Source organism: Scyliorhinus torazame, chromosome 16 (assembly GCF_047496885.1).
Source record: "Scyliorhinus torazame isolate Kashiwa2021f chromosome 16, sScyTor2.1, whole genome shotgun sequence".
NCBI lineage: Eukaryota > Metazoa > Chordata > Chondrichthyes > Carcharhiniformes > Scyliorhinidae > Scyliorhinus > Scyliorhinus torazame.
Window position 1 is genome coordinate 76,141,211 of NC_092722.1, and position 20,450 is coordinate 76,161,660.

Sequence of the window (20,450 nt, forward strand, 5' to 3'; positions counted from 1 at the left end):
TGTCTCTCAGTTCCCTCTCTCTCAGGGAGATATCTGTACACTGACTGGTGTCTCTCAGTTCCCTCTCTCTCAGGGAGATATTGTACACTGACTGGTGTCTCTCAGTTCCCTCTCTCTCAGGGAGATATCTGTCCACTGACTGGTGTCTCTCAGTCCCCTCTCTCAGGGAGATATCTGTACACTGACTGGTGTCTCTCAGTTCCCTCTCTCTCAGGGAGATATCTGTACACTGACTGGTGTCTCTCAGTTCCCTCTCTCTCAGGGAGATATCTGTCCACTGACTGGTGTCTCTCAGTCCCCTCTCTCAGGGAGATATCTGTCCACTGACTGGTGTCTCTCAGTCCCCTCTCTCAGGGAGATATCTGTACACTGACTGGTGTCTCTCAGTTCCCTCTCTCTCAGGGAGATATCTGTACACTGACTGGTGTCTCACAGTTCCCTCTCTCTCAGGGTGATATCAGTACACTGACTGGTGTCTCTCAGTCCTCTCTCTCAGGGAGATATCTGTACACTGACTATGTCTCTCTCTCTCCATATATCAGACGGAGGTGTCGGGGACTGGCGGGAATCGCCTGTTGCTCCTGTGCTGGAGAGGGAAAATGAATCATTGATGAAAAAACACACATGGAGACCCTGTCACTGTCGGTCAGTTAAGTTTAATGTCGATCGACAGTTGAGGCCGCAGTGCCTTTGCCCAAGGCCTCAGTTTGTGCATCGTCCGCCTTCAACAATGACGGACGCCCTCGCCAGGCAAGGAGAGGGGTGGGGAAAATGTCCGCCTCTCTCCCCATATCCCCTTCCACACAATTCCACTGACTCCCAATATTCCGGTTCTTGATTTACACAGCACTTTGGATATACAGATGCAAAATAAGTCCTCTTCAATGCCAAAATGCAATCAATCAAGTCCATCCCGCTGCCGATTGGACAAAGACCGGAGCGTCTGCCACTCCAGGCAGCCAGGCTCTGATCTACCAGGTCCGCCAAGGTGGGACGCGACGGGACGGAGGGGACAACGATAGTCCTTCCAGATCCCCTAACAGGGTGGGGTGATGGAGGAAGAGGGGGGGGAGATGTGATGTGCGGTAGAGGAGGGGGGGGGGGGGGGTGGGAGAAGGGGATGAGTGGCAGAGAGATGCGGACACCTGCTGTCGTTTTTGCAGAGTGAGGAAGGGAATGAAATCCGAGGAAGCGAATCGTTAAGACTTTCAGTGACGAGCGACACAGAGGTCAAGGTCGAGTGCACTTTGACACCCCACCTCCGCCCTTCCTCTACGGCCTCCGGAGAGGTCAGGGTGGGAGTGGGTTCCAACTGGACACTCTCTGCCCGTCAAATCAACGCAAAGCCGCCCCCCCCCCACCGAAGCCATCAGTTCAAGAAATGAAACAAACCACATCTGCCCAATAGTCTCTATTGTGTCGTCAAAGAGTATCGTAATAATAAAATGCAGAATCTGTCCCTTATTCCTGCCCTCAATCCCTCCTCACTCCCCTCGGCACCGCCTCCTCCGCCTCTTGCTGCACCCACTCCGGGCTCAGGGCGCGGGCGTGCACCCGCACCTCAGGAGGTTGGCGGGTCAGTGGCGAGGTGCTCGTCGGCGATCTTGGCGGTGGACTGCCCCCGGGGGGTCGAGCTGGTGGGCAGGAGCCAGGCCATCCTCCGGACCACCGCCTGCACACGGTCAGGTTTGAGCAGATCCTGCATGTCCCGGAAGCTGGCCAGGGGCGGCCTCAGTCGGATGCCTGATGACGAAGTCCCCTGGATGGCTTGCTGGATCTGGGCAGGGGTGGGGTGGACAGAGGCAGAAGAGAATTATTCGCTCGCAAATGTTGGACCACAGAAAAGAAAACTCGTAACACTGCCCTCACACTCCGGGACCCTCACTCTCCGGGACCCTCACTCTCCGGGACCCTCACACTCCGGGACCCTCACACTCCGGGACCCTCACACTCCGGGACCCTCACTCTCCGGGACCCTCACTCTCCGGGACCCTCACACTCCGGGACCCTCACTCTCCGGGACCCTCACACTCCGGGACCCTCACACTCCGGGACCCTCACTCTCCGGGACCCTCACACTCCGGGACCCTCACACTCCGGGACCCTCACACTCCGGGACCCTCACACTCCGGGACCCTCACTCTCCGGGACCCTCACTCTCCGGGACCCTCACACTCCGGGACCCTCACTCTCCGGGACCCTCACTCTCCGGGACCCTCACACTCCGGGACCCTCACACTCCGGGACCCTCACACTCCGGGACCCTCACACTCCGGGACCCTCACACTCCGGGACCCTCACTCTCCGGGACCCTCACACTCCGGGACCCTCACTCTCCGGGACCCTCACACTCCGGGACCCTCACACTCCGGGACCCTCACACTCTGGGACCCTCACACTCTGGGACCCTCACACTCTGGGACTCCACAACAGCAAATGCTCTCAAGCTCTGGCAATCCTCATTCCACACCCTCTGCCACTACACCCCCCACCCCCCACCCCTCAGTCCCAACCCCCACTCAATCCCCTCAGTAAGCCCCCCCTCAGTACCGTCCTCCTCAGTACCGCCCCCTCCATCAGTCCCACCCCCTCCGTCAGTCCCACCCCCTCCGTCAGTCCCGCCCCCTCCGTCAGTACTGCCCACTCTGTCCATACGGACCCCTCCATCCATTAGGCCCCCTCCGTCCGTACCAACCCTCCGTCCGTACCAACCCTCCATCCGTACCAACCCTCCGTCCGTACCAACCCTCCGTCCGTACCAACCCTCCGTCCGTACCAACCCTCCGCTCGTACCAACCCTCCGTCCGTACCAACTCTCCGTCCGTACCAACCCTCCGTCCGTACCAACCCTCCGCCCGTACCAACCCTCCGCTCGTACCAACCCTCCGCTCGTACCAACCCTCCGTCCGTACCAACCCTCCGCTCGTACCAACCCTCCGCTCGTACCAACCCTCCGCTCGTACCAACCCTCCGTCCGTACCAACCCTCCGCTCGTACCAACCCTCCGTCCGTACCAACTCTCCGTCCGTACCAACTCTCCGTCCGTACCAACCCTCCGTCCGTACCAACCCTCCGTCCGTACCAACCCTCCGTCCGTACCAACCCTCCGCTCGTACCAACCCTCCGTCCGTACCAACTCTACGTCCGTACCAACTCTCCGTCCGTACCAACCCTCCGTCCGTACCAACCCTCCGCTCGTACCAACCCTCCGCTCGTACCAACCCTCCGTCCGTACCAACCCTCCGCTCGTACCAACCCTCCGCTCGTACCAACCCTCCGCTCGTACCAACCCTCCGCTCGTACCAACCCTCCGTCCGTACCAACCCTCCGCTCGTACCAACCCTCCGTCCGTACCAACGCTCCGTCCGTACCAACTCTCCGTCCGTACCAACCCTCCGTCCGTACCAACCCTCCGTCCGTACCAACCCTCCGTCCGTACCAACCCTCCGTCCGTACCAACCCTCCGCTCGTACCAACTCTCCGTCCGTACCAACTCTCCGTCCGTACCAACTCTCCGTCCGTACCGACCCTCCGTCCGTACCGACTCTCCGTCCGTACCGACCCTCCGTCCGTACCGACCCTCCGTCCGTACCAACTCTCCGCTCGTACCAACCCTCCGTCCGTACCAACCCTCCGTCCGTACCAACTCTCCGTCCGTACCAACTCTCCGTCCGTACCAACACTCCGTCCGTACCAACCCTCCGCTCGTACCAACCCTCCGTCCGTACCAACTCTCCGTCCGTACCAACCCTCCGTCCGTACCAACCCTCCGCTCGTACCAACTCTCCGTCCGTACCAACCCTCCGTCCGTACCAACCCTCCGCTCGTACCAACTCTCCGTCCGTACCAACTCTCCGTCCGTACCAACCCTCCGTCCGTACCAACCCTCCGTCCGTACCAACCCTCCGTCCGTACCAACCCTCCGTCCGTACCAACCCTCCGCTCGTACCAACCCTCCGTCCGTACCAACCCTCCGTCCGTACCAACCCTCCGTCCGTACCAACCCTCCGTCCGTACCAACCCTCCGTCCGTACCAACCCTCCGTCCGTACCAACCCTCCGCTCGTACCAACCCTCCGTCCGTACCAACCCTCCGTCCGTACCAACTCTCCGTCCGTACCAACCCTCCGTCCGTACCAACCCTCCGTCCGTACCATCCCTCCGCTCGTACCAACCCTCCGTCCGTACCAACTCTCCGTCCTTACCAACCCTCCGTCCGTACCAACCCTCCGTCCGTACCAACTCTCCGTCCGTACCAACCCTCCGTCCGTACCAACCCTCCGTCCCTACCAACCCTCCGTCCGTACCAACCCTCCGTCCGTACCAACCCTCCGTCCGTACCAACTCTCCGTCCGTACCAACCCTCCGCTCGTACCAACCCTCCGTCCGTACAAACTCTCCGTCCGTACCAACTCTCCGTCCGTACCAACCCTCCGTCCGTACCAACCCTCCGTCTGTACCAACCCTCCGCTCGTACCAACCCTCCGCTCGTACCAACCCTCCGTCCGTACCAACTCTCCGTCCGTACCAACTCTACGTCCGTACCAACCCTCCGTCTGTACCAACTCTCCGTCCGTACCAACCCTCCGCTCGTACCAACCCTCCGTCTGTACCAACTCTCCGTCCGTACCAACCCTCCGCTCGTACCAACCCTCCGTCCGTACCAACCCTCCGCTCGTACCAACCCTCCGCCCGTACCAACCCTCCGTCCGTACCAACTCTCCGTCCGTACCAACCCTCCGCTCGTACCAACCCTCCGCTCGTACCAACCCTCCGCTCGTACCAACCCTCCGTCTGTACCAACTCTCCGTCCGTACCAACCCTCCGTCCGTACCAACCCTCCGTCCGTACGAACTCTCCGTCCGTACCAACCCCCCGTCCGTACCAACCCTCCGTCCGTACCAACCCTCCGTCCGTACCAACCCTCCGTCCGTACCAACCCTCCGTCCGTACCAACTCTCCGTCCGTACCAACCCTCCGTCCGTACCACCCCTCCGTCCGTACCACCCCTCCGTCCGTACCAACCCTCCGTCCGTACCAACCCTCCGTCCGTACCAACCCTCCGTCCGTACCAACCCTCCGCCCGTACCAACCCTCCGCTCGTACCAACCCTCCGTCCGTACCAACCCTCCGTCCGTACCAACTCTCCGCCCGTACCAACCCTCCGTCCGTACCAACCCTCCGTCCGTACAAACTCTCTGTCCGTACAAACTCTCCGTCCGTACCAACCCTCCGTCCGTACCAACCCTCCGTCCGTACCAACCCTCCGCCCGTACCAACCCTCCGCCCGTACCAACCCTCCGTCCGTACCAACCCTCCGTCCGTACCAACCCTCCGCTCGTACCAACCCTCCGCCCGTACCAACCCTCCGTCCGTACCAACCCTCCGCCCGTACCAACCCTCCGTCCGTACCAACCCTCCGTCCGTACCAACCCTCCGTCCGTACCAACCCTCCGTCCGTACCAACCCTCTGCTCGTACAAACCCTCTGCTCGTACAAACCCTCCGCTCGTACCAACCCTCCGTCCGTACCAACCCTCCGTCCGTACCAACCCTCCGCTCGTACCAACCCTCCGTCCGTACCAACTCTCCGTCCGTACCAACCCTCCGTCCGTACCAACCCTCCGCCCGTACCAACCCTCCGTCCTTACCAACTCTCCGCCCGTACCAACCCTCCGTCCGTACCAACCCTCCGCTCGTACCAACCCTCCGTCCGTACCAACACTCCGTCCGTACCAACCCTCCGCTCGTACCAACCCTCCGTCCGTACCAACCCTCCGTCCGTACCAACCCTCCGTCCTTACCAACCCTCCGTCCGTACCAACCCTCCGTCTGTACCAACCCTCCGTCCGTACCAACTCTCCGTCCGTACCAACTCTCCGTCCGTACCAACCCTCCGTCCGTACCAACCCTCCGTCCGTACCAACCCTCCGTCCGTACCAACGCTCCGTCCGTACCAACCCTCCGCTCGTACCAACCCTCCGTCCGTACCAACCCTCCGTCCGTACCAACCCTCCGTCCGTACCAACCCTCCGTCCGTACCAACCCTCCGTCCGTACCAACCCTCCGCTCGTACCAACCCTCCGTCCGTACCAACCCTCCGCTCGTACCAACCCTCCGTCCGTACCAACCCTCCGCTCGTACCAACCCTCCGTCCGTACCAACCCTCCGTCCGTACCAACCCTCCGTCCGTACCAACCCTCCGCTCGTACCAACCCTCCGTCCGTACCAATTCTCCGTCCGTACCAACCCTCCGTCCGTACCAACCCTCCGTCCGTACCAACCCTCCGTCCGTACCAACTCTCCGTCCGTACCAACCCTCCGCTCGTACCAACCCTCCGCCCGTACCAACTCTCCGTCCGTACCAACCCTCCGTCCGTACCAACCCTCCGCTCGTACCAACTCTCCGTCCGTACCAACCCTCCGTCCGTACCAACCCTCCGTCCGTACCAACCCTCCGTCCGTACCAACTCTCCGTCCGTACCAACTCTCCGTCCGTACCAACCCTCCGTCCGTACCAACCCTCCGTCCGTACCAACCCTCCGTCCGTACCAACCCTCCGCTCGTACCAACCCTCCGTCCGTACCATCCCTCCGCTCGTACCAACCCTCCGTCCGTACCAACCCTCCGTCCGTACCAACTCTCCGTCCGTACCAACCCTCCGTCCGTACCAACCCTCCGTCCGTACCAACCCTCCGTCCGTACCTACCCTCCGTCCGTACCGACCCTCCGTCCGTACCGACTCTCCGTCCGTACCGACCCTCCGTCCGTACCGACCCTCCGTCCGTACCAACCCTCCGCTCGTACCAACCCTCCGTCCGTACCAACCCTCCGTCCGTACCAACTCTCCGTCCGTACCAACCCTCCGCTCGTACCAACCCTCCGCTCGTACCAACACTCCGTCCGTACCAACCCTCCGTCCGTACCAACTCTCCGTCCGTACCAACCCTCCGTCCGTACCAACCCTCCGTCCGTACAAACTCTCCGTCCGTACCAACCCTCCGTCCGTACCAACCCTCCGTCCGTACCAACCCTCCGTCCGTACCAACCTTCCGCTCGTACCAACCCTCCGTCCGTACCAACTCTCCGTCCGTACCAACCCTCCGTCCGTACCAACCCTCCGTCCGTACCATCCCTCCGCTCGTACCAACCCTCCGTCCGTACCAACCCTCCGTCCGTACCAACCCTCCGTCCGTACCAACTCTCCGTCCGTACCAACCCTCCGTCCGTACCAACCCACCGTCCGTACCAACCCTCCGTCCGTACCAACCCTCCGTCCGTACCAACTCTCCGCTCGTACCAACCCTCCGTCCGTACCAACCCTCCGTCCGTACCAACCCTCCGTCCGTACCAACCCTCCGCTCGTACCAACCCTCCGCTCGTACCAACCCTCCGTCCGTACCAACCCTCCGCTCGTACCAACCCTCCGTCCGTACCAACCCTCCGTCCGTACCAACCCTCCGTCCGTACCAACTCTCCGTCCGTACCAACCCTCCGTCCGTACCAACTCTCCGTCCGTACCAACTCTCCGTCCGTACCAACTCTCCGCTCGTACCAACCCTCCGTCCGTACCAACCCTCCGTCCGTACCAACTCTCCGTCCGTACCAACCCTCCGTCCGTACCAACTCTCCGTCCGTACCAACCCTCCGTCCGTACCAACCCTCCGTCCGTACCAACCCTCCGTCCGTACCAACTCTCCGTCCGTACCAACCCTCCGTCCGTACCAACCCTCCGTCCGTACCAACTCTCCGTCCGTACCAACCCTCCGTCCGTACCAACCCTCCGTCCGTACCAACCCTCTGTCCGTACCAACCCTCCGCTCGTACCAACCCTCCGCTCGTACCAACCCTCCGTCCGTACCAACCCTCCGTCCGTACCAACCCTCCGTCCGTACCAACTCTCCGTCCGTACCAACTCTCCGTCCGTACCAACCCTCCGCTCGTACCAACCCTCCGTCCGTACCAACCCTCCGTCCGTACCAACCCTCCGTCCGTACCAACTCTCCGTCCGTACCAACCTTCCGTCCGTACCAACCCTCCGCTCGTACCAACCCTCCGTCCGTACCAACTCTCCGTCCGTACCAACCCTCCGTCCGTACCAACCCTCCGTCCGTACCAACCCTCCGTCCGTACCAACCCTCCGCTCGTACCAACCCTCCGTCCGTACAAACTCTCCGTCCGTACCAACCCTCCGTCCGTACCAACCCTCCGTCCGTACCAACCCTCCGTCCGTACCAACCCTCCGTCTGTACCAACCCTCCGCTCGTACCAACCCTCCGTCCGTACCAACCCTCCGCCCGTACCAACCCTCCGTCCGTACCAACTCTCCGTCCGTACCAACCCTCCGTCCGTACCAACCCTCCGTCCGTACCAACCCTCCGTCCGTACCAACCCTCCGTCCGTACCAACTCTCCGTCCGTACCAACCCTCCGTCCGTACCAACTCTCCGTCCGTACCAACCCTCCGTCCGTACCAACTCTCCGTCCGTACCAACCCTCCGTCCGTACCAACCCTCCGTCCGTACCAACCCTCCGTCCGTACCAACCCTCCGTCCGTACCAACTCTCCGTCCGTACCAACCGTCCGTCCGTACCAACCCTCCGTCCGTACCAACCCTCCGCTCGTACCAACCCTCCGTCCGTACCAACCCTCCGTCCGTACCAACTCTCCGTCCGTACCAACCCTCCGTTCGTACCAACCCTCCGTCCGTACCAACCCTCCGTCCGTACCAACCCTCCGTCCGTACCAACCCTCCGTCCGTACCAACTCTCCGTCCGTACCAACCCTCCGCTCGTACCAACCCTCCGTCCGTACCAACCCTCCGCTCGTACCAACCCTCCGTCCGTACCAACCCTCCGTCCGTACCAACCCTCCGCTCGTACCAACCCTCCGTCCGTACCAACCCTCCGTCCGTACCAACCCTCCGTCCGTACCAACCCTCCGTCCGTACCAACCCTCCGTCCGTACCAACTCTCCGTCCGTACCAACCCTCCGCTCGTACCAACCCTCCGCTCGTACCAACCCTCCGTCCGTACCAACCCTCCGTCCGTACCAACCCTCCGTCCGTACCAACCCTCCGCTCGTACCAACCCTCCGCTCGTACCAACTCTCCGTCCGTACCAACCCTCCGTCCGTACCAACCCTCCGCTCGTACCAACTCTCCGTCCGTACCAACCCTCCGTCCGTACCAACCCTCCGTCCGTACCCACCCTCCGTCCGTACCAACCCTCCGCTCGTACCAACCCTCCGTCCGTACCAACCCTCCGTCCGTACCAACCCTCCGCTCGTACCAACCCTCCGTCCGTACCAACCCTCCGTCCGTACCAACCCTCCGTCCGTACCAACCCTCCGTCCGTACCAACCCTCCGTCCGTACCAACCCTCCGCTCGTACCAACTCTCCGTCCGTACCAACCCTCCGTCCGTACCAACTCTCCGTCCGTACCAACTCTCCGTCCGTACCAACCCTCCGTCCGTACCAACCCTCCGCTCGTACCAACTCTCCGTCCGTACCAACCCTCCGTCCGTACCAACCCTCTGTCCGTACCAACCCTCCGTCCGTACCAACTCTCCGTCCGTACCAACCCTCCGTCCATACAAACCCTCCGTCTGTACCACCCCTTCGTCCGTACTGTCCCCTCCATCCGTGCTGCCTCCCCCGCACCTGGACCACCCCTGCCAGTTAGTACTGCGCCCGCAACCCCCCCCCCCCCACCACACACGTCAATGCCATCCCCGTGGTAAGTACCGCTTCCCCCACCCTGGGCCCTCCAGGTCCCGAAGTTATGGTGAGTGCAGGGTGTGGGGGAATGCCGTGTAGACAGTGCGGCCCTTACCTCATTTAGGGCTACAACTCCCACGAGCTTCCCGAGGCTGGTAACGTACACAGTGTTCAACCCGAGCAGTGAAAATAGGGTGTGCGTCTGAGTCAGAGAGACAGAGAGGTGATCTATACAGAGAGAGACTCAGATATACCCCACACACATGAAAGTAACACACTGATATCTCCCACATCCCTCGCTGTAACACTTTGATATCTCCCACACACCTCACTGTAACACACTGATATACCCCACACCCCTCACTGTAACACACTGATATACCCCACATCCCTCGCTGTAACACTTTGATATCTCCCACACACCTCACTGTAACACTTTGATATAACCCACACCCCTCACTGTAACACTCCGATACACCCCACACCCCTCACTGTAACACTGATATATCCCACACACCTCACTGTAACACTCTGATATACCCCACACCCCTCACTGTAACACTCTGATAAGTCCCACACCCCTCACTGTAACATTCTGATATAACCCACACCCCTCACTGTAACACACTGATATATCCCACACCCCTCACTGTAACTCTCTGATATATCCCACACCCCTCACTGCAACACTCTGATATACCCCACACCCCTCACTGCAACACTCTGATATATCCCACACCCCTCACTGTAACACACTGATATACCCCACACCCCTCACTGTAACACTCTGATATACCCCACACCCCTCACTGTAACACTCTGATATATCCCACACCCCTCACTGTAACACTCTGATGTATCCCACACCCCTCACTGTAACACACTGATATACCCCACACCCCTCACTGTAACACACTGATATACCCCACACCCCTCACTGTAACACACTGATATATCGCACACCCCTCACTGTAACACGGTGATATATCCCACAGCCCTCACTGTGACACTCTGATATACCCCGCACCCCTCACTGTAACACTCTGATATACCCCACACCCCTCACTGTAACACACTGATATATCGCACACCCCTCACTGTAACACTCTGATATACCCCGCACCCCTCACTGTAACACACTGATATACCCCACACCCCTCGCTGTAACACTCAGATATATCCCACACCCCTCGCTGTAACACTCTGATATATCCCACACCCCTCGCTGTAACACTCTGATATATCCCACACCCCTCACTGTAACACACTGATATACCCCACACCCCTCACTGTAACACTCTGATATACCCCACATCCCTCGCTGTAACACTCAGATATATCCCACACCCCTCGCTGTAACACTCGGATATATCCCACACCCCTCACTGTAACACACTGATATACCCCACACCCCTCACTGTAACACTCTGATATATCCCACACCCCTCACTGTAACTCTCTGATATATCCCACACCCCTCACTGTAACACTCTGATATATCCCACAACCCTCACTGTAACTCTCTGATATATCCCACACCCCTCACTGTAACGCTCTGATATATCCCACACCCCTCGCTGCAACACACTGATATATCCCACACCCCTCACTGCAACATTCTGACATATCCCACACCCCTCACTGTAACACACTGATATATCCCACACCCCTCACTGTAACACTCTGATATCCCACACCCCTCACTGTAACGCTCTGATATAGCTCACACCCCTTGCTGTAACACTCTGATATATCCCGCACCCCTCACTGTAATACTCTGATATATCCCACACCCCTCACGGTAATCCTCTGATATATCCTACACTGTAACACTCTGATCTATCCCACACCCCTCACTGTAATCCTCTGGTATATCCTACACTGTAACACCCTGATATATCCCACACCCCTCACTGTAACACTCTGATATATCCCACACCCCTCACTGTAACACTGATATATCCCACACCCCTCACTGTAACACTCTGATATATCCCACACTCCTCACTGTAACACTGATATATCCCACACCCCTCACTGTAACACTCTGATATATCCCACACCCCTCACTGTAACACACTGATATACCCCACACCCCTCACTGTAACACTCTGATATACCCCACACCCCTCACTGTAACACTCTGATATATCCCACACCCCTCACTGTAACACTCTGATGTATCCCACACCCCTCACTGTAACACTCTGATATACCCCACACCCCTCACTGTAACACGCTGATATACCCCACACCCCTCACTGTAACACACTGATATACCCCACACCCCTCACTGTAACACACTGATATATCGCACACCCCTCACTGTAACACGGTGATATATCCCACACCCCTCACTGTGACACTCTGATATACCCCGCACCCCTCACTGTAACACTCTGATATACCCCACACCCCTCACTGTAACACACTGATATATCGCACACCCCTCACTGTAACACTCTGATTTACCCCGCACCCCTCACTGTAACACACTGATATACCCCACACCCCTCACTGTAACACTCTGATATACCCCACACCCCTCGCTGTAACACTCAGATATATCCCACACCCCTCGCTGTAACACTCGGATATATCCCACACCCCTCACTGTAACACACTGATATACCCCACACCCCTCACTGTAACACTCTGATATATCCCACACCCCTCACTGTAACTCTCTGATATATCCCACACCCCTCACTGTAACACTCTGATATATCCCACAACCCTCACTGTAACTCTCTGATATATCCCACACCCCTCACTGTAACGCTCTGATATATCCCACACCCCTCGCTGCAACACACTGATATATCCCACACCCCTCACTGCAACATTCTGACATATCCCACACCCCTCACTGTAACACACTGATATATCCCACACCCCTCACTGTAACACTCTGATATCCCACACCCCTCACTGTAACGCTCTGATATAGCTCACACCCCTTGCTGTAACACTCTGATATATCCCGCACCACTCACTGTAATACTCTGATATATCCCACACCCCTCACGGTAATCCTCTGATATATCCTACACTGTAACACTCTGATATATCCCACACCCCTCACTGTAACACTCTGATCTATCCCACACCCCTCACCGTAATCCTCTGGTATATCCTACACTGTAACACCCTGATATATCCCACACCCCTCACTGTAACACTCTGATATATCCCACACCCCTCACTGTAACACTGATATATCCCACACCCCTCACTGTAACACTCTGATATATCCCACACTCCTCACTGTAACACTGATTTATCCCACATCCCTCACTGTAACACTCTGATATATACCACACCCCTCACTGTAACACTCTGATATATCCCACACCCCTCACTGTAACACTGATATATCCCACACCCTTCACTGTAGCACTGTGATATATCCCACACGCTCACTGTAACACTCTGATATACCCTACACTCCTCACTGTAACACACTGATATATCCCACACCCCTTACTGTAACACTTTGATATATCCCACACTCTCACTGTAACACTCTGATACACCCCACACTCCTCACTGTAACACTCTGATATACCCCACACTCCTCACTGTAACACACTGATATATCCCACACTCTCACTGTGACACTCTGATACACCCCACACTCCTCACTGTAACACTCTGATATATCCCACACCCCTCACTGTAACACTCTGATATATCCCACACCCCTCACTGTAACACTCTGATATACCCCACACTCCTCACTGTAACACACTGATATATCCCACACCCCTCACTGTAACACTCTGATATATCCCACACCCCTCACTGTAACACTGATATATCCCACACCCCTCACTGTAACACTCTGATATACCCCACACTCCTCACTGTAACACACTGATATATCCCACACCCCTCACTGTAACACTCTGATACATCCCACACCCCTCACTGTAACACTCTGATATATCCCACAACCCTCACTGTAATTCTCTGATATATCCTACACTGTAACACTCTGATATATCCCCCACCCCTCACTGTAACACTCTGATATATCCCACAACCCTCACTGTAACACTCTGATCTATCCCACAACCCTCACTGTAATACTCTGATACATCCCACACTCCTCACTGTAACACTCTGATATATCCCACACCCCTCACTGTCACACTCGGATATATCCCACACTCCTCACTGTAACACTCTGATATATCCCACACCCCTCACTGTAACACTAGGATATATCCCACACTCCTCACTGTAACACTCTGATATATCCCACATCCCTCACTGTAACACTCTGATATATCCCACACCCCTCACTGTAACACTCTGATATATCCCACACCCCTCACTGTAACACTGATATAACCCACACCCCTCACTGTAACACTGTGATATATCCCACACTCTCACTGTAACACTCTGATACATCCCACACTCCTCACTGTAACACTCTGATATATCCCACACCCCTCACTGTAACACTCTGATATATCCCACACCCCTCACGGTAACACTCTGATATACCCCACACTCCTCACTGTAACACACTGATATATGCCACACCCCTCACTGTAACACTCTGATATATCCCACAACCCTCACTGTAATACTCTGATATATCCTACACTGTAACACTCTGATATATCCCACACCCCTCACTGTAACACTCTGATATATCCCACACTCCTCACTGTAACACTGATATATCCCACACCCCTCACTGTAACACTGATATATCCCACATCCCTCACTGTAACACTCTGATGCATCCCACACCCATCACTGTAACACTCTGATATACCCCACACCCCTCACTGTAACATTCTGATATATCCCACACACCTCACTGTAACACTCTGATATACCCCACACCCCTCATTGTAACTCTCTGATATACCCACACCTCTCACTGTAACACTCTGATATCCCACACCCCTCACTGTAACACTCTGATATATCCCACACCCCTCACTGTAACACTGATATATCCCACAGCCCTCACTGTAACACTGTGATATATCCCACACCCCTCACTGTAACACTCTGATATACCCCACACCCCTCACTGTCACACTCTGATACATCCCACACTCCTCACTGTAACACTCTGATATATCCCACACCCCTCACTGTAACACTCTGATATATCCCACACCCCTCACTGTAACACTCTGATATACCCCACACTCCTCACGGTAACACACTGATATATCCCACACCCCTCACTGTAACACTGTGATATATCCCACACCCCTCACTGTAACATTCTGATATACCCCACACCCCTCACTGTAACACTCTGATATATCCTACACCCCTCACTGTAACACTCTGATATATCCCACACCCCTCACTGTAACACTCTGATATATCCCACACTCCTCACTGTAACACTCAGATATACCCCATACCCCTCACTGTAACACTCTGATGTATCCCACACCCCTCACTGTAACACTCTGATATATCCCACACCCCTCACTGTAACACTCTGATATACCCCACACCCCTCACTGTAACACTCTGATATATCCCACACTCCTCACTGTAACACTCAGATATACCCCATACCCCTCACTGTAACACTCTGATGTATCCCACACCCCTCACTGAAACACTCTGATATATCCCACACCCCTCACTGTAACACTCTGATATACCCCACACCCCTCACTGTAACACTCTGATATATCCCACACTCCTCACTGTAACACTCAGATATACCCCATACCCCTCACTGTAACACTCTGATATACCCCACACCCCTCACTGTAACACTCTGATATATCCTACACCCCTCACTGTAACACTCTGATATATCCCACACCCCTCACTGTAACACTCTGATATATCCCACACTCCTCACTGTAACACTCAGATATACCCCATACCCCTCACTGTAACACTCTGATGTATCCCACACCCCTCACTGTAACACTCTGATATATCCCACACCCCTCACTGTAACACTCTGATATACCCCACACCCCTCACTGTAACACTCTGATACATCCCACACTCCTCACTGTAACACTCTGATATATCCCACACCCCTCACTGTAACACTGATATATCCCACACCCCTCGCTGTAACACTGTGATATATCGCACACTCTCACTGTAACACTCTGATACATCCCACACTCCTCACTGTAACACTCTGATATATCCCACACCCCTCACTGTAACACTCTGATATACCCCTCACTCCTCACTTTTACACACTGATATATCCCACACCCCTCACTGTAACACTCTGATATATCCCACACCCCTCACTGTAACACTCTGATATATCCCACAACCCTCACTGTAACACTGTGATATATCCCACACCCCTCACTGTAACACTCTGATATACCCCACACTCCTCACTGTAACACACTGATATACCCCACACCCCTCACTGTAACACACTGATATACCCCACACCCCTCACTGTAACACTCTGATATATCCCACACCCCTCGCTGTAACACTCTGATATACCCCACACCCCTCACTGTAACACTCTGATGCATCCCACACTCCTCACTGTAACACTCTGATATACCCCACACCCCTCACTGTAAGACTGATATCTCCCACACCCCTCACTGTAACACTCTGATATATCCCACACCCCTCACTGTAACACTCTGATGCATCCCACACTCCTCACTGTAACACTCTAATATACCCCACACCCCTCACTGTAACACTGATATCTCTCACACACACCCCGAGCTCCGCGAACACACCTTGTGTAATGATGTTCTCTCCACAAGCTGAAATGGTGATGCGTCGATCCGACAATTATCGAAGTTTACGGGGATTTCACCCTGGACCTTCTCCCAGGCAACAATCTGCAGCATTTACCAAAGGTTAGAGATGGATTTGAAAGCAACTACACTCACTCACCCATGCACCTGATCCCTATCCAGTGACCCTGGGTTAGGGAGGGGGTGAATCAGTCCGGGTTCCTGCTCCCGATCCCTGTCCAGTGACCCTGGGTTAGGGAGGGGGTGAATCAGCCCGGGTTCCTGCTCCTGATTCCTGTCCAGTGACTCTGGGTTAGGGAGGGGAAGAATCAGCCTGGGTTCCTGCTCCAGATCCCTGTCCAGTGACCCTGGGTTAGGGAGGGGGGTGAATCAGCCCGGGTTCCTGCTCCTGATCCCTGCCCAGTGACCCCTAGGTTAGGGAGGGAGTGAATCAGTCCGGGTTCCTGCTCCTGATCCCTGTCCAGTGACCCTGGGTTAGGGAGGGGGTGAATCAGTCCGGGTTCCTGCTCCTGATCCCTGTCCAGTGACCCTGGGTTAGAGAGGGAGTGAATCAGTCCGGGTTCCTGCTCCTGATCCCTGTCCAGTGACCCCTGGGTAAGGGAGGGAGTGAATCAGTCCGGGTTCCTGCTCCTGATCCCTGTCTAGTGACCCTGGGTTTGGGAGGGGGTGAATCAGCCCGGGTTCCTGCTCCTGATCCCTGTCCAGTGACCATGGGTTAGGGAGGGGGTGTATCAGTCCGGGTTCCTGCTCCTGATCCCTGTCCAGTGACCCTGGGTTAGGGAGGGAGTGAATTAGCCCGGGTTCCTGCTCTTGATCCCTGTCCAGTGACACTGGGTTAGGTAGGGGGTGAATCAGTCCGGGTTCCTGCTCCTGATCCCTGTCCAGTGACCCTGGGTTAGGGAGGGGGTGAATCAGTCCGGGTTCCTGCTCCTGATCCCTGTCCAGTGACCCCTGGGTTAGGGAGGGAGTGAATCAGTCCGGGTTCCTGCTCCTGATCCCTGTCCAGTGACCCTGGGTTAGGGAGGGGGGTGAATCAGCCTGGGTTCCTGCTCCTGATCCCTGTCCAGTGACCCTGGGTTAGGGAGGGGGTGAATCAGTCCGGGTTCCTGCTCCTGATCCCTGTCCAGTGACCCCTAAGTTAGGGAGGGGGTGAATCAGCCCGGGTTCCTGCTCCTGATCCCTGTCCAGTGACACCTGGGTAAGGGAGGGAGTGAATCAGCCCGGGTTCCTGCTCCTGATCCCTCTCCAGTGAACCTGGGTTAGGGAGGGGGTGAATCAGTCCGGGTTCCTGCTCCTGACCCCTGTCCAGTGACCCCTAAGTTAGGGAGCGGGTGAATCAGCCCGGGTTCCTGCTCCTGATCCATGTCCAGTGACATCTGGGTTAGGGAGGGGGTGAATCAGCCCGGGTTCCTGCTCCTGATCCCTGTCCAGTGACCCTGGGTTAGGGAGGGAGTGAATCAGTCCAGGTTCCTGCTCCTGATCCCTGTCCAGTGAACCCTGGGTTAGGGAGGGGGTGAATCACTCCAGGTTCCTGCTCCTGATCCCTGTCCAGTGAACCCTGGGTTAGGGAGGGAGTGAATCAGTCCGGGTTCCTGCTCCTGATCCCTGTCCAGTGACCCTGGGTTAGAAAGGGGGTGAATCAGCCCGGGTTCCTGCTCCTGATCCCTGTACAGTGACCCTGGGTTAGGGAGGGGGTGAATCAGTCCGGGTTCCTGCTCCTGATCCCTGTCCAGTGACCCTGGGTTAGGGAGGGGGTGAATCATCCCGGGTTCCTGCTCCTGATCCATGTCCAGTGACATCTGGGTTAGGGAGGGGGTGAATCAGCCCGGGTTCCTGCTCCTGATCCCTGTCCAGTGACCCTGGGTTAGGGAGGGAGTGAATCAGTCCAGGTTACTGCTCCTGATCCCTGTCCAGTGACCCTGGGTTAGGGAGGGGGTGAATCAGCCCGGGTTCCTGCTCCTGATCCCTGTCCAGTGAACCCTGGGTTAGGGAGGGAGTGAATCAGTCCGGGTTCCTGCTCCTGATCCCTGTCCAGTGACCCTGGGTTAGGAAGGGGGTGAATCAGTCCGGGTTCCTGCTCCTGATCCCTGTCCAGTGACCCCTGGGTTAGGGAATGGGAGTGAATCAGCCCGGGTTCCTGCTCCTGATCCCTGTCCAGTGACCCTGGGTTTGGGAGGGAGTGAATCAGCCCGGGTTCCTGCTCCTGATCCCTGTCCAGTGACCCTGGGTTAGGGAGGGGGTGAATCAGCCCAGGTTCCTGCTCCTGATCCCTGTCCAGTGACCCCTGGGTTAGGGCGGGGGTGAGTCAGTCCGGGTTCCTGCTCCTGATCCCTGTCCAGTGACCCTGGTTTAGGGAAGAATGGGTGAATCAGCCCTGGTTCCTGCTCCTGATCCCTGGCCAGTGAACCCTGGGTTAGGGAGGGGGCGAATCATCCCGGGTTCCTGCTCCTGATCCCTGTCCAGTGGCCCTGGCTTAGGGAAGAATGGGTGAATCAGCCCGGGTTCCTGCTCCTGATCCCTGTCCAGGGATCCCTGGGTTCGGGAGGAGGTGAATCAGCCCAGGTTCCTGCTCCTGATCCCTGTCCAGTGACCCTGGGTTACGGAGGGAGTGAATCAGTCCGGGTTCCTGCTCCTGATCCCTGTCCAGTGACCCTGGGTTAGGGAGAGGGTGAATCAGTCCGGGTTCCTGCTCCTGATCCCTGTCCAGTGACCCTGGGTTGGGGAGGGGGAGTGAATCAGTCCGGGTTCCTGCTCCTGATCCCTGTCCAGTGACCCCTGGGTTAGGGAATGGGAGTAAATCATCCCGGGTTCCTGCTCCTGATCCCTGTCCAGTGACCCTGGCTTAGGGAAGAATGGGTGAATCAGCCGGGTTCCTGCTCCTGATCCCTGTCCAGCGACCCTGGGTTAGGGAGGGGGTGAATCAGTCCGGGTTCCAGCTCCTGATCCCTGTCCAGTGACCCTGGGTTAGGGAGGGGGTGAATAAGCCGGATTCCTGCTCCTGATCCCTGTCCAGTGACCCTGGGTTAGGGACGGGGTGAATCAGCCCGGGTTCCTGCTCCTGATCCCTGTCCAGTGACCCTGGGTTAGGGAGGGGGTGAATCAGCCCGGGTTCCTGCTCCTGATCCCTGTCCAGTGACCCTGGGTTAGGGAGGGAGTGAATCAGTCCGGGTTCCTGCTCCTGGTCCCTGTCCAGTGACCCTGGGTTAGAGAGGGGGTGAATCAGTCCGGATTCCTGCTCCTGATCCCTGTCCAATGACCCTGGGTTAGGGAGGGGGTGAATCAGCCCGGGTTCCTGCTCCTGATCCCTGTCCTGTGACTCTGGGTTAGGGAGGGGAAGAATCAGCCCGGGTTCCTGCTCCTGATCCCTGTCCAGTGACCCTGGGTTAGGGAGGGGGTGAATCAGTCCGGGTTCCTGCTCTGATCCCTGTCCAGTGACCCCCGGTTTAGGGAGGGAGTGAATCAGTCCGGGTTCCTGCACCTGATCCCTGTCCAGTGACCCCTGGGTTAGGGAGGGGGTGAATCAGCCTGGGTTCCTGCTCCTGATTCCCGTCCAGTGACCCTGGGTTAGGGAGGGGGTGAATCTGTCCGGGTTCCTGCTCCTGATCCCTGTCCAGTGACCCTGGGTTAGGGAGGGAGTGAATCATCCCGGGTTCCTGCTCCTGATCCCTGTCCAGTGACCCTGGGTTAGGGAGGGGGGTGAATCATCCCGGGTTCCTGCTCCTGATCCCTGTCCAGTGACCCTGGGTTAGGGAGGGGGGTGAATCATCCCGGGTTCCTGATCCTGATCCCTGTCCAGTGACCCCTGGGTTAGGGAGGGGGGTGAATCAGTCCGGGTACCTGCTCCTGACCTCTGTCCAGTGACCCTGGGTTAGGGAGGGGGTGAATCAGTCCGGGTTCCTGCTCCTGATCCCTGTCCAGTGACCCCTGGGTTAGGGAGAGGGTAAATCAGCCCGGGTTCCTGCTCCAGATCCCTGTCCAGTGA

The 20,450-nt window shown here is 57.1% G+C and overlaps 1 protein-coding gene across 1 annotated transcript in view; it reads right to left on the reverse strand.

Annotated features, from left to right (window-relative positions):
- Window positions 1-636: 636 nt before the first annotated feature.
- Window positions 637-20,450, reverse strand: part of LOC140392379 (chloride channel protein-like) — a 49,251-nt gene continuing 29,437 nt past the window's right edge. The window contains exons 2-4 of the mRNA XM_072477671.1: window positions 16,448-16,552; window positions 9,832-9,918; window positions 637-1,777 (exon numbers count right to left, since the gene is read on the reverse strand). Coding sequence (XP_072333772.1) covers window positions 1,562-1,777; window positions 9,832-9,918; window positions 16,448-16,552 — 408 coding nt within the window. The 3' untranslated portion in view covers window positions 637-1,561. The remainder of the gene's footprint in view (window positions 1,778-9,831; window positions 9,919-16,447; window positions 16,553-20,450) is intronic.